At 38.6% G+C, this 13732-nt stretch overlaps 1 protein-coding gene across 1 annotated transcript in view; it reads right to left on the bottom strand.

Annotated features, from left to right (window-relative positions):
* The window catches only part of LOC139138239 (DNA repair and recombination protein RAD54-like), a 28755-nt gene extending 20491 nt beyond the window's left edge, over positions 1–8264 (bottom strand). Inside the window, exons 1-7 of the mRNA XM_070706542.1 lie at positions 7884–8264; positions 6629–6715; positions 2600–2722; positions 1956–2016; positions 1055–1190; positions 216–235; positions 50–99 (exon numbers count right to left, since the gene is read on the bottom strand). Coding sequence (XP_070562643.1) covers positions 50–99; positions 216–235; positions 1055–1190; positions 1956–2016; positions 2600–2722; positions 6629–6715; positions 7884–7886 — 480 coding nt within the window. The 5' untranslated portion in view covers positions 7887–8264. The remainder of the gene's footprint in view (positions 1–49; positions 100–215; positions 236–1054; positions 1191–1955; positions 2017–2599; positions 2723–6628; positions 6716–7883) is intronic.
* Between the last annotated feature and the right edge of the window lie 5468 nt (positions 8265–13732).

Below are 13732 nucleotides of genomic sequence, written 5' to 3'. Positions count from 1 at the left end.
CATTTCCTAGGAACTAGGATAAAAAAAAAGTATCTACAATCCGTCTTACCTCTCTCTGATGTGGACGGAGAACTTTTGACAAAACTGGATCTACTACAACTGCAAATGAAAAAAATACATCACTTGCATAAACCTAGCATGTAATCACCAATTTCAAAAATTTACACACCCTTCAAAAGAATATATCTAACTCATACTAAAATACAAGTACTCACCATGAAGAGATTGCTTCTCCCTGCAAAAGTATGAAATGGAAAAAGAAAAAAGAAAACATTACAAGTTACCTGACTCAGTGATGTTATTTTTAAACATACCAAATACCAATCACAATGAAATTAGGACTTGTGACATGTCATCTTTGATGAACTCATAGTCTGCAGAATACGACTATTTCAGACTGAAAAGAATTTGTTGGGTATAAATAGTGGTGGAGTTGTAGTAGTCTATACATTGTAATCCACTCAGAGAGTGACCCTAAGCCTGTGTTCTACTATCATTCAGACCAGTGTACACAGCATGGATTATGTAAAACCTGGCCCAAAATTCTCAAAGTCACTTAAAATTCATGATATTTCAAGGGCCTTTCCAGCAATTTTCAAGGAATTTTTGAGATCCAAAATACCACTTTCAAGTATCATTGTTCTTCATTATTTTACACATCATTTTTATGATATCATGACCGATACTTTCATGATTTGGGCAGCTTATCAATTTTCTAGAACTTTTCAAGACTGTAAGGGCTTTCAAGGCAGCTTTAAAATTCAAGAACTTTCATGGAATTTCCTGGAGCACATGGACCCTGAAAAAAGCTGATACTGATCACATCTTGCTGCTCAACAAAAGTACAAATTGTTGACACTTACGACACAAGCTCAGTCATAGTGTTAAGCATAAACCATCTAACATGAAGTTCAAGGGTAGAAATCGTATCTCATGATAATGACAAGACAAACATAACACTTCTGGACTGGCAAGTTTGTACCTATGAGTAATAAATTCAAAATTCAAATAAATGGTATTAATTTTCAAATGCATCTAAGTTAAGTACACTCACTTATCACTTGTTAATTGTTGATGTGCTGACAGCACAGGAGGATGAAACAACACAAGGGCGCCCTCTTCATCTGGATCATGCAATGCACGTTTGGCCCCATGTCTTCTAATACCAAGTCCTCTACTGCCTAGGGAACCTGGATTTTTATACAAAAATTAAATTTGTTAAGCAAGAAGACAAAGCAAGATGGAAAAACCTTTCTTCTTTAAAGAAATCCAGTGAAAAAATTCTTTTCAAATTGGTGATGTTGTACACCATACAAGGTGAGCATTGTCACAGATTCAATGGTGTGCTTGACAAAGCTATAAATGCACCACACAGATACCCCTTCACAGATTTCTCATTTCACCACATTTCATAGAAAATACTGTGTAGCTGTCATTGTACTGAGTAAACTTCAGTTGTCTACCCAGAGTGAAACCAGTGCGTCTTGAAATATTCATGGAGTGGCGAGACATGTAGACAGAGGTTACAGTAACCCAGCTCTCTTTCAATCATCTCATGCAGTATTAACTATGGTAAGTATGAATCTGCTGTTGTAATGCAATAGTTTTCTCTACTATGAGATGTAGTTGCCGGTCACAGATTCATTGGTACGGCAATAGGTGGCATTTTCTCAAGAGCGCTCTGTGGTATAACATTCTCCTGGATGCTGCGTAACTGGTCTGAAACTGGTCGGAAGTAAACCCTGCCTTTAGTGCAAGATGTTTCCAAACCACGCATTCATGTCATACCTGACTGCTGTCAATCTGACAGAGCTGCAAACTGAACGCTCTTCTGAATACTGTAGTGTTCTTTTTGACCAGTAGCAGAGTAATATAGACACATTTGCATTCCGTGCATCAAAGTTCAAAAGGAAAAATGATGCTTGTGATACAAAATAGCATCACATAAAATTTACCTTTGTAATTAGGAATGGGAACTTTGAAAGGCTTGGATAAAATCTTCCATATTAGCTCCTCCTGTAGGAAAGACATGCAATTCAATTATTCGTGAGAAAGCTGTGTCTTTTCAAGATTTTGAAATCTTTTCCACAAGGTAAAGCCTTGTGTACCCTTAATACATATTATGTAACACCAAATAGAAGGAAAACTGATTACATATACAATGTTTCTAATGATACAAGAAGCTATCGCAAGAATTTCTGGTACAGTTTGGGGATCTCCTTGATTAATCAACAGTCATATTACTTGGGAGAGAAGAAATGTTACCACATTTATTGACCCTTTTCCTGCCAAGTTCATATTTCATCATCAGGTCAAGATGGTTAAAATTAATGAAACACAACATATTCCATATGGTGTATTTTAACATAATACTGTACATTTGTAGGCTGTTGAAAACGTAAATACTGTAAACTTGATTTTTTTGGACAAAAGATGCTATAACATACCAAGCCAAGTGGGTGAAAATACGTCATGTTTTGGCTCAATACCGCTTTTTACTGACTTGGCTGATGGGGAAGTGATACTGTCTGGCAGGAAAAGGGTTAATTAAACAGTGAGGTACTTTGTAGCTTGCAGATTTTTGGAGAATTTGACTCACATGAGATGAATTGGTAACATCTTCGTCTTTAGAGTTTGTGATTGTACATAATGGTTTCCTGTACTGTGAGATGTAGTTGCTGGTCATAGATTCATCGGAACGTATCTTCTTCACGGATGAGTTCTGGGAATGAGAAAGACACAATTTTGTATAGGTGCCAGAAATGGTGCAACTTACTGGTGGTGTTGCTTGCCACCAGCAAATTGTGAAAAAAAACCAAGAGTGAATCAATTGCTTAGCAGTGTAGATGCTAAAATCTCACGTCCCCTGTTCGCTTGGAGTGGTAGAATACCAGTGCAGGATTGTTTTGTTCTCACACTCTATATTATCAGATGAGCAAAATACATATTTGTTTAACCAATGTTCATGAGTCATTTACTGTCTCAGCAGCCAAGGCATGCATATATTACTTTACCAATGGAAGATCACATGCTCTAAAATTAGTATAGCGTGAGTAGATGACATGATTCAAAGCGAACAGGTTTTGTATATTCCCTGGCTCTATCAGAGACAAATATTTGAAAATAGATCAAATGAAAACCTGATGAGGTTGTTTTGATAAATGCATGATAAAATTATAATGTGATGCCGTCAGAAATACAGCCATGAGAAAAAACCTTTATAAACAGCAGTGTTTCAGCCAGCGTGCGGCATTGCGACATTTGACGCAATTTTTTTTGTTTTGTCCCGATAAAATAACCGTTGTGGGTCACCATGACGCAATCTGAGTAGGCCATATTTTTGTGGCTATTGAATTTTTAGACGGTGCCTCCCGGACAGAAAACTAGAGCTAACAATAAAATGTTGTAAGATGTTGAAACAGTTTACCCTCCTTCCTACAAAGTTGCAATGTATTGAAACAGTTTACTCTCCTTTCTACAAAGTTACAAATTCCCTAGTACGTAAAACAAACATTGTTGCTGTTCGATACTACAATACATCACTGATGTACAACGTCCATGAATTCACTGAGGCTTGGTTTTGCATAGATGAGTGCCGCGTACCGGTCGTCCTTGAGTTCAAGTTTTACCTACAATGCTTGCATCAAAATTTGGCCTGCAGCTACTCAGTTTGACAGTAAAAACCATAATTTCTAAGGAAACTTTCACAAACAGAGTCATTGTACAAGTAAAAAGGAGACAAAACTGCCAGGTTTTCTGAAAGGTCAAATCTGGGTCATTTCACGTGATGTCATGAATGAAGACCCTTAAGTACACAATTATGGTTCAAAAGAAACCACCTAGGGAGGGCAATAGGTACAATCTTATGTAAAAGAGAAATTTCTTGGTGCCTTCCAATTTAAATGGCATTTAGCTTGACTGTCAGTTTTAAATTCTACTTTATTAAGAGTCATGGCAAAGGGAGGTCCACAGTACTTGCAGTAAGCATATTCATTTTCAAATCTTCACATTTTAGAGCTGCAATTTTGCATTGTAACTTAACATCAAAGCAACAATTCAAATGTAGTCTTCGAGCTATTAAAATTGTCCATTAGGCATATTTCAAACTGCTATAACTTATACAAGAAATGTTGTGATTCTGAATGATTTTAATATTTCTGCAGATTCCACCAGTTTAATGATATAATAGTGAACATCACTAGACATTTATTGATGATATCAAAATATAAATGAAAATATTTCTGGGCTAAAATGTTATCATAATCTTTGAAACAACGATTACTCTAAAACATTGGAAATTAAATGAACAAAAACATTGTGTATTGTTTTACAGGATTTGGGTTTGGCCAAACCATTTTTGTCTCAAGAAAAATACTTATGCTTAAGACGCTATTGAGCCTGCTTGATCACAACTATGACACAACACCAGGGCCTTAAACACCACAATAATTGTATCTACATTGCCACTATGCTAGCCAATGCTTTCTTCTGCATGGAAAAGTTTTGTCTGTGTGGCTCACAAAATTTTCGTCATGACTTAAAAACTGCATAAATTTGCAACATTAGGAGCTTGTATTAAGTTGTCATTCTGTGAACACTGACAGAATGCTACAGAAATATTCTGTATCTTTGGTAACTAATATACACTTCACATTGCCACGTAATTTTATTTCTGGTGGTAAAAGTTTACCACCAGAAATGAAAAAATATACCTATCACTTTAATGTCATAAAAACACAGATATTTAATGCAGTAAAAACTGAACAAATATTTCTTTATTGTAAAATACAAAACATCTTGATTTGAAAAATGAAGAACTCCTGAATACCAAGAAAGTTGTTGCCACACTTGAGATCATAAACTGCCTAAAATTTGTTCAAAGTGGCTACAAGATTTTTGATTTGGCTAATGAGTTGGCTAATCATCTTGGTGACTTAGGGGGAGCCCTACAGTTTATGTGCATACCACGTGGTAGCAGTAAACTTAATGATACTGCAAGTTTATGTTGGCACAATTTTTCACAACACCATTGGCCTACTATATATACTGACCGTTAATGCACTCACCTGACTTGCCTATTGAACACCAAATATAGTACCAGGTCATAATGACACATAATGACACTGTACTGTTGTTTTATCGAAATACATTACATGTCCCCCAAAAATTTAATTTGTCCCCCATTCAGACCTACTATGGGTCACTGTGTCCCAATCCAAGCAAAAGCTGGCTGAAACACTGTAAACACGTTTCACACAGCATTTGGTATCAGTAAATGCAGACTATATTTATTGAAAGGGAATAATAAAAATCAGAGAAAATGATTGATTACAGTTGTGTTTACTATGACAAAATACCACAACTGCAATTTTTTTAAGTATTGAAGGGACGTGAAGAAAACAATCCCATATGCCAATGGGCAGAGATAGATGTTTCACACTTATTGGGAATTTGTGTCTCACAATCGCCGCCAGCTCAATTCAGACCAATTCTGTAACTCGTGTGAGACATTCCATCTCAACCTATACTTTTGTAGGATTTAATTAATCTTGGACAACATATCAAGAGGTATTGAGGATTTTTCTGTGGTTTTACCCTTTAATTTACACTCTCTCAGGGCAGAATCTGCCTCGCAACAGATATTAAGACTCTCACATTAGAACAATACTTTTCTAGTCTATTTTATGTGTGGATTCATTTTGAAGATGTGAAAATCCAAAATTTAATTTTTCCCAGAATGATAACAAAGGAGAGAAGCCATTTGGAATTTCAAATGTGAAATTTTTTATAATTTGTTTTTCTAGTATAAACATTGACTTACTGACCCTGGTTTTTATTCCTGTTTTGAAACTCAATAGTTTTCACTTTCATGAGGAAAGTTTGAGCAAAGTTTAAGTCTTCGGGGCATGTACGTACTACCTTAAAATTAAGAGTCAAACTCTACCCCTAAAGGGACAATTAAATTTTGTGATCAGTGGCTTTATAGATCATTGTGCTATGTTGAATCATATCACATAAGAACAGGTGAGGAGTTACAGCTGCTTATGAACTGTAGCATCAGTTCGAATATTATGAAAACATCTTCAATAGCAGGAAAGTCCTTTTGTTTGAAAATCTGTGGAAAACAGTTATCCCCCTCTAGTTGACTAACACTTCATTCTTCCAAAAAAAAAGAATTATGTTCATGACGATCTGAACATCAGGGGTGAAACGTAAAAAAGAAGGATCACACAGTTTTGATTAAGTTGAAAAGATGGGGCACGGAAAACGAAAATATTTTTAGTGAAGCACAATGAACAGAAATCACACTCAAACAAAAGTTGGATTTCAGCTTGCACAGTTTGAATTTTTCTAAGCAGTTCAGCAACACTTGTGCATTAGGCAGCAAAAGAGAGAGTGGCCTTTTGTTCCATGGTGCACACTTGCATGGCAATGCATGCTGTCAAGTAACCCATTTTTTGAAGCAAATCATGAGGAAATGTACGAGGAATTGTTTCATAAAAGGCAGGTCTAAAATCTTTCTTCCAAGACTAAATGCATGTGATTGTAACAAAATAAAGCATCTATATATTTGTTGATGCTTTATAATTCCATCTAAACACTGATGATGCAAATGTTGTCTACTTACATTGTCATTGATAGAAGTTCTGCCATTACTGCTATGGTGTTTTCTTTTCCCATTCAAAGCCAGTTGGCTTGGTGCATTGCTTCTTCTCTGCATGAAAATAAAGTTGGAGAACTCATTGCAATTCTATTCTTTGATATTGAAAAAATTCAATCAGAGTAAAAAGAAACTTTATGGTTACTAAGTGATAGAACAAGATAACATCCACGATTCTGTTTGTTCCATATGTCATATTGACGCCTAGCTTTACATGGCAGGGCTGTTTGTTACTGGAAGTCGGTGACATACATACAGCCCTGCCATGTAGAGCTAGTTGGCACCAATGCTGCCATGAATTTATGAGTGATTCAGCCAGTGTATGGACAGTAAGTAACTGCAAAGAATGTGTGATGATTACATCGTATGTTGTCTCATTTTTGTTGAAATGCATTTGAATCAATTGAAGTTTCTAAATGTCTTCCTTATCACCATAATAATTGCACGTCATTATATCTTGACTGTAATGGGGTTTAGGTGGTCAGGATTAGCTAAAATTTGGGAAGTAACAACAGGGGTTAATGCCAAGTCAGTGAACGCTTTTAAACATCAATACGACCGTCTGCACAAAGGTCCTAAAGGGATGTCATTATCCAGACCGGATATCTAATCCCTCAACTGAACTGAACTGAACTGAACTGAACTAATATAAGCCAAGTAGACATACATTAGATTCTACCCTTGGACAGGCGCCTGCCAAGAGAAGAAAATCCCACAGAAGGTACTCATTAGCCGTCGTCTGACTAGTTCACAAGCTTTATGATTTATCACAAAGCGAATATTAATAACAAGTTGTGACTTCAGTTGAAACAAAAATATTGAAATAGACAGGTAAGGTTCAGTTCCCACCTGCAATGAAGCACAGGCACTCTAGTCAATGCAAGCGAAACCGTCACTGATCCAAACAGTTGCATCAGTGACGGTTTCGCTTGCATTGATTGAGTCGAATGCCTGTGGGATGAAGTGTTGTACATGTAAAAGATGTAGATGAACACCAATCATTCTCAAGCACGCACACACAACAAACCATCATGATGCCGGCAAGCGACTAGTTTGCTGTAGTGCTGCATGCTGAAGCTCGAGGTTTTGCATGGTATGTGTTTCGCCGTCCGACCCACATACCCAGGCAAAGGCTCGAGCTGAAGCACTGCAGCTGGCAGTACGATGCGATATCACGCCTGCACTGACTGAGAAACATTCCGTTCCAAAAAATATCACTAACCATTCTTTTGAGGCAACTTTGACCTCGTAAGCGTCTGAGGCGCTTGCCGAAAATGTATATGAGAACCCTTCGCTACAGCATGGTCGTCGTTTGTGCAAGTGAAACGTCAAAATTAAAGCGAGAGAAGTAGTTACTAAAAATTTAAAACTTCCGCCATTGGTGAGTTGACCTTTGGTGTGTCTGTTCGGTTGTCAATTCCTCAACTGCGTTCTAGCTGCGCGCGCGAAATGCATCGATCCATCGATCGCGTACTCGAGCTGCCAAGCACTGCTCAATACACTCAAGGCACAGGCATTCGCTTCGATGCAGAGATGCAAGCAAACTGTCACTGATGCAACCAGTAATTGGTTGCATCAGTGACTGTTTGGTTACATCGAGTCGAATGCTTGTGAGTCAAGCTCTGGGATCATGCAGCAGAGAAGAAGCGATGCACAAAATTACAGAATTAGATTAGGGAGCGTTCATGCAGCTATTATGTCCGGGGGGCAGCAAATTCTTCCCGTGCATCAGTCAAAAAAGCGAACCCCTTTGCCCCCCCCCCAATTGATGACACCTTCTTTTAAGATGACAAAAATTTAATGACACCCCCCCCCCCTCCAATTTGCTTGAGTAAGTACTGATCCAATTTGAATGATAACAATGCCCATAGGCCATATAGGCCTAAGCCTTACAATATAACATCAGTGGAAAGAATCTTCCCCCCCCCCCCAAGATCCTGCTCTTCTTCCAGAACTTGTATACACTGTATACTGTGTCTCGGAAAGTTCAAAATGTTCTTCATCATTTGTCAATTTCATGGATTTCCTCTTCCTCGGCACAAGCTCTGAGTCTGATAGGCCTATATAATACTGAGCTGAGTCTGAGTCTGATATGTCACTGTCACTATTCTGTAGGCCTATTTGGAACAATTTCGAAATAATTCATGATCTTTCTCTGACATTCCGTGTTTTTCTTTTCTCTCCTTAGAAAATCACAGTTAACTGCTTTGATTTTGTCTCCTTTGTTCCCTTTGGTTGACAGATTGTGATGAATTAAGTATTTGTTCAGACTGGTCCCCTGTTGCTTGTCTTAGCTCGGCAGCAGTTAGGGACTTGACAGAAATTACAGGGGGTGGGTCGGTGTTTTTCAAAACACTGCTGCAACAAAAACAGTGACCCTTCAAAAGTTCTTGCACAAAAATAAGTGACCTCCCCCTTATCCGTGCATGAAAATAAGTGGCTCTCCCCTGTTACTCAAAGCATTTAGTAAAAAGATATTTTGAGAAAACGATATTAGGCTGCAATCACAAACACCTCGGGGGTGCGCGCGGGAGATTAAAAAAAATGCTCAGATTTTTTTCAAATACTCCCCTAACAAACCCGCAATGTGTTCAAGTCTCCCTTCTGACTTGCTATAATTTTGAAGTCCCCCCCAAAAAAAAAAAAACTGGTGCAGCCAACGGAGCTATTCATCGTAAAACTATTCCGGAAACAATTTTGAGGGCAGGGGAAATTTAATTTTGCTAGGGCAGGGGACATATTTTTAGGTGGCAGGGGAGCAAATTTTAGTTTTTTTGTCGGGCAGGGCAGATATTGGTTGATTGTCCTGGGGACAGGGCTTGGCGAAAAACGAGGAGAGGGGAAGCTACTTTTAAAACGGGGACAGGGGAATTTCAGCCATGGTGTTTCCGGGGATGGGGACACAGTGCAAGTACTTATACCTTTTAAAGGTTACCCAGACTACTTAGCCTATCGATTGACCCCACATCTCACTCTATGTACTGCGAGATGGAAACCAAATACAAGGCCACTGCAGTATGTGTCTGCATGGGAATGTTAATTTTCAGGGGAAATTTTTTCTCAGGGCAGGGGGAAATCGACAGTTTTTTCATCACAGGGTATAGGGTAGCTTCATGTCTACAGGGGGAATGGAATGACAAAATTTTCAGGGGATTTTTTAAAATTTCCCGCTGCAGGGGAAATCGGCAAGTTTTTTTCGCTACAGGGCAGGGGAGCTTCAAACATTCACAGTGGGGAGGGGAAACAGGCAAAAATACGTGGGGAGCGGGTAAAAATGAAGTTTGAGTGCGGTACAGTAAGTCGAAAAATTTTCAGTGGGAGGGCAAATTATGAACAGCTAATTAAATACCCTCTTGCTTAAAATTAGTCAGTTCACATTACTTGTCATGTACAATGTATCTTATCATAGTAAGGACCCCTTTAAAAGTGCATTGTTCGTTGGCTGAACCTGAAAAAAAGGAAGGCAAAATGTGGCCAATGTAATGCTTTGTCCGAAAATATCAATCATAATATACGGGAGTCTATTGGGTAAACTTTTAACATTTTCCCCATAAAACAAGCTATCTCTCTACATTTAGATGTGTGTGATAATTCATGTAAATGTACTTTGCTTGAGGTGGCAGGTAAAAAGTGCATGTGTGTACAAAAATATGATTTTTAGATTTCATTGAAATGGGCATGGCAGAAATGGCAGAAAATGCCAGAAGGTATTTTTTCTTTTTCCGGTATTCTATATTCTTTAATACGTGGACATGCATGTTCAGCTTTGATGCATGAAAAAGGCTGACCCTCCCCAAAAGGCTTGCACAAAATCGTATGATCCTTCAAATATGCTTGCGCGAAAAATGGCGGCCCACCCCCCTGTAATTTCTGTCCAGTCCCTTACTGGCCGGTGTGGCCCATCGCGTTCACCCTACGATCAATGCGACAGCCTACTTCTAACGTGACGGTCTGCTCAGTTTGCTGTTCTGTTTTGATATTTATATGCCCATAGACTTGGAGCAAGTCTAGTATTTGTTCAGTTCTTGTAAATATAGTGTACATATCGTGAACATCTCAACAGGCATTGAATAAAAACTTACGTGGCCATCTCCGTGATCCCTTCTGGGACCACAATCCTGGTATTTCTGTTGATATACGTCTAGCAGGTATGATGAAAACTGTGTAACATTCAGCCACATTTCAACCGGGCCTCACTTCCAAGGGAAAGTGTACATTTTCATATAAATGAATTTATCAGAGGAAAATGTTGCATTTGGAATTCCCTCACATCACCAAAAATGCAAGGATATAAGGTCATGAAGGGGTCAAATAGCCAATTTAAAGGCCTAGGTACCCACCGCTCCTGCAGAAGCAAAGTAAGCTACTTTAAAAGTGCTTGATCAAGGACATGCTCCAAAGTGGAATACTTTGGTCACAATACCATAATGCTATCTCCAGCCTGGGGATACTTTACTATACAGTATACACACATATTTTATATTTATTTTAAGAATTATAATACAAAAAGGTATATTGATGTATTTCTTCCTTTGCTAATTGACATAAAAACAAAGTCATTTAAACTTTTCATTTATATTCCAATTTTTGTGGTTATTTATCCAGATAGGTTTTGTACATCTCTTTCCTGAAAACTGGTCAGATATCAACAGTGGTGCCATGCAACAGTACAAGGGGAACCTTTCAATGTAAGCTAGGTTTCAGTTTGGCATAGCTTGTACATAATCATTGCCTTACCTCAGCCAAAGGCTGATGGGAATTGTTCATTTTCCCACAGCGAGCTAAATTTACAAGAGAAGCCTGTAACGTTGCCGAGGCAAGATGTTCATGTGACAAATAATACATCTACTTTTATTTAAGAAATATGTAATAAATAATGGCCAATGTACAATGTATACTTATTTTGATTTGATTTGATTAGATTTGATTTGATTTGATTTGATTTGATTTGATTTGATTTGATTTGATTTGATTTGATAAAAATTTTATAATTATTATATCATTCCGTAAATCTTATTATAGGAAAATCTATAACTCATGAAACTTGAACGCAGATATTCTTCCACCAAAACGTTGCCATTAAAGATTGGGAAGACACAAACTTTTCAGGTTTTACATGGTGTTACGGTCGTCTTTCCTTTCACTTCCTGAAGCCCTTACCCGCCCTATTGGGAATTAAGTACTTCGGTTAAAACCTCATTATTAGAGGGATGCGTCGGGCATAGTTCTGTTCGGAGCAACGGTGACAGGATAGATACTGCCTGGATACCAAAGGCGTCTGCAGTCGGCACGGCTCCCTGCATCAAGTAATCGTCGATTCTTGCAAATAGGTGAGTGCAAATACCGAGACATTCATGTACCAGGCAATGTCAATTTGTCGAAATCCGACCAAAACCGACCGCATAATACCCGGGATTATACCACACTGCCTCTACCATTATACGATCTATTTTGACTATGATAATTTAACTCGTAATGCGGTACGGTGACCATTCCGTTGTGTGTGGAGCCGGTTAAATTACTCTTACCTGAAAGCGGTAGATTTTAATTGCACTGGAATCGAAGTTTATTTCTTTCGATGTAGTCGGCATGGCGGTGGCACTTGACGTGGTACGGTATGTGGATGAGTGGGTGCGCCCCGTGGGCTTGATACAAAGACTGGCACCCGAAAGTATGGAAAGCATTGAAAGCGACAATTCCGATACGCCTTCGCATGTCAAAATACTGTGATTGGCAAGCCACGCAGTGCTCTGTACTACCCCATACAGTACGAAAAAGTATTGACAGAGGGAAAAAGGATTTTGCAATTGCAACTTGCTGAACTCGTCAGCTTGTCTCCCACCTATGCACGTGGTTTAATTCTGTGGATGTTTGGCGTCGTTACTTACAGGTTGGTATGCGGATGTTTTCGAAATCGCCGTTGACGTATACATTCCGATAAAGACAGTACAAGAAAGAGGCATCTGCAACTTCGCTGGCCAAGGGTGTCTATCCGGCCAGGGACGCCATCATAACCTAGCCAGTACTGTCTATGACATAAGCAAGTCAAGCGGACCGGAAGATAAAGGTACCCCATGGAGGTGGGTTCCGGTACGGTGAAGACACTCTGGGGACATGGCAGCCTCAAGTCTACGGAATAAATTTCGGCAATCTCAATCGAGCCTGTTTCGGTACAATAGAGAAATAGCGGAGTGATCGCAAGCCATTGACTTATGAGTAAATCTTTGCAAGACAAATACAAATGAGAGCCTACGTAGCGATAAAAATAAAACTTTCTTTATGCAAGCGGCGCAAATTGCGAAACCAGAATTCGATTCTTAATTTTTCGCACATCGGAGAACCAGTCCGTACAACGTTCTCGTAACTTTCAAATAGTGAATAACATTGTGTCATGAATTTGACATAACTTCGTTCTCGAGCAATGGTGTCCATTAAAGTTGAAAGAAATTTGTATCGGATAAATCGTCAATCAGACTTCGACTATCACATTTTATTACAACTTACTCCTAACCGTAACGTCACAAAGGGAACTTTACAAATAGTAAGCTTAATCTTGATATTAAAAACTAAAAGGGACAGGGGGGATAAGTAGTTTTCTTATCGCGGGCAATGCACTCCTTTTCAGTTTCAGAACCTTGATGGCGACGCTATTATACCAATGTGCAGGTGAATAACCACATGTTTAGATAAAGAAAAGTTCACTATACACAGTCCCAGGGTTTGCTTCGACTGGTTCGAGATTCATATTTAAAATAGTTTACTAACCCGTCGATTTAGTTTTATTTCTTCCTGTCATCTTCTTGTTTTCGGAATGTCTTAAGATAACCATTTTTGTCGGTGATCACTAAACCGAGCGAGGTCATTTTCTACAGTGTACCTTTTTCACTTTTAAATTGTCAATAACAGACGGGGGGTAGCTATTAAAGTTGATCATAATACCGACATGTACTTAAGAAAGAACCCAGAACATCCCTGAGTTAAAAGCGTGTCTGGGTATGTCGATGAATTCATTTTCTCTTCGCAGTGAATTGAATGTTTTCTTCTGCGAGTCCTATTGCCAAAGTGTTTGAT

This window comes from Ptychodera flava, chromosome 8 (genome assembly GCF_041260155.1).
Source record: "Ptychodera flava strain L36383 chromosome 8, AS_Pfla_20210202, whole genome shotgun sequence".
Lineage (NCBI taxonomy): Eukaryota > Metazoa > Hemichordata > Enteropneusta > Ptychoderidae > Ptychodera > Ptychodera flava.
This window is presented reverse-complemented; position numbering and strand designations above follow the sequence as displayed.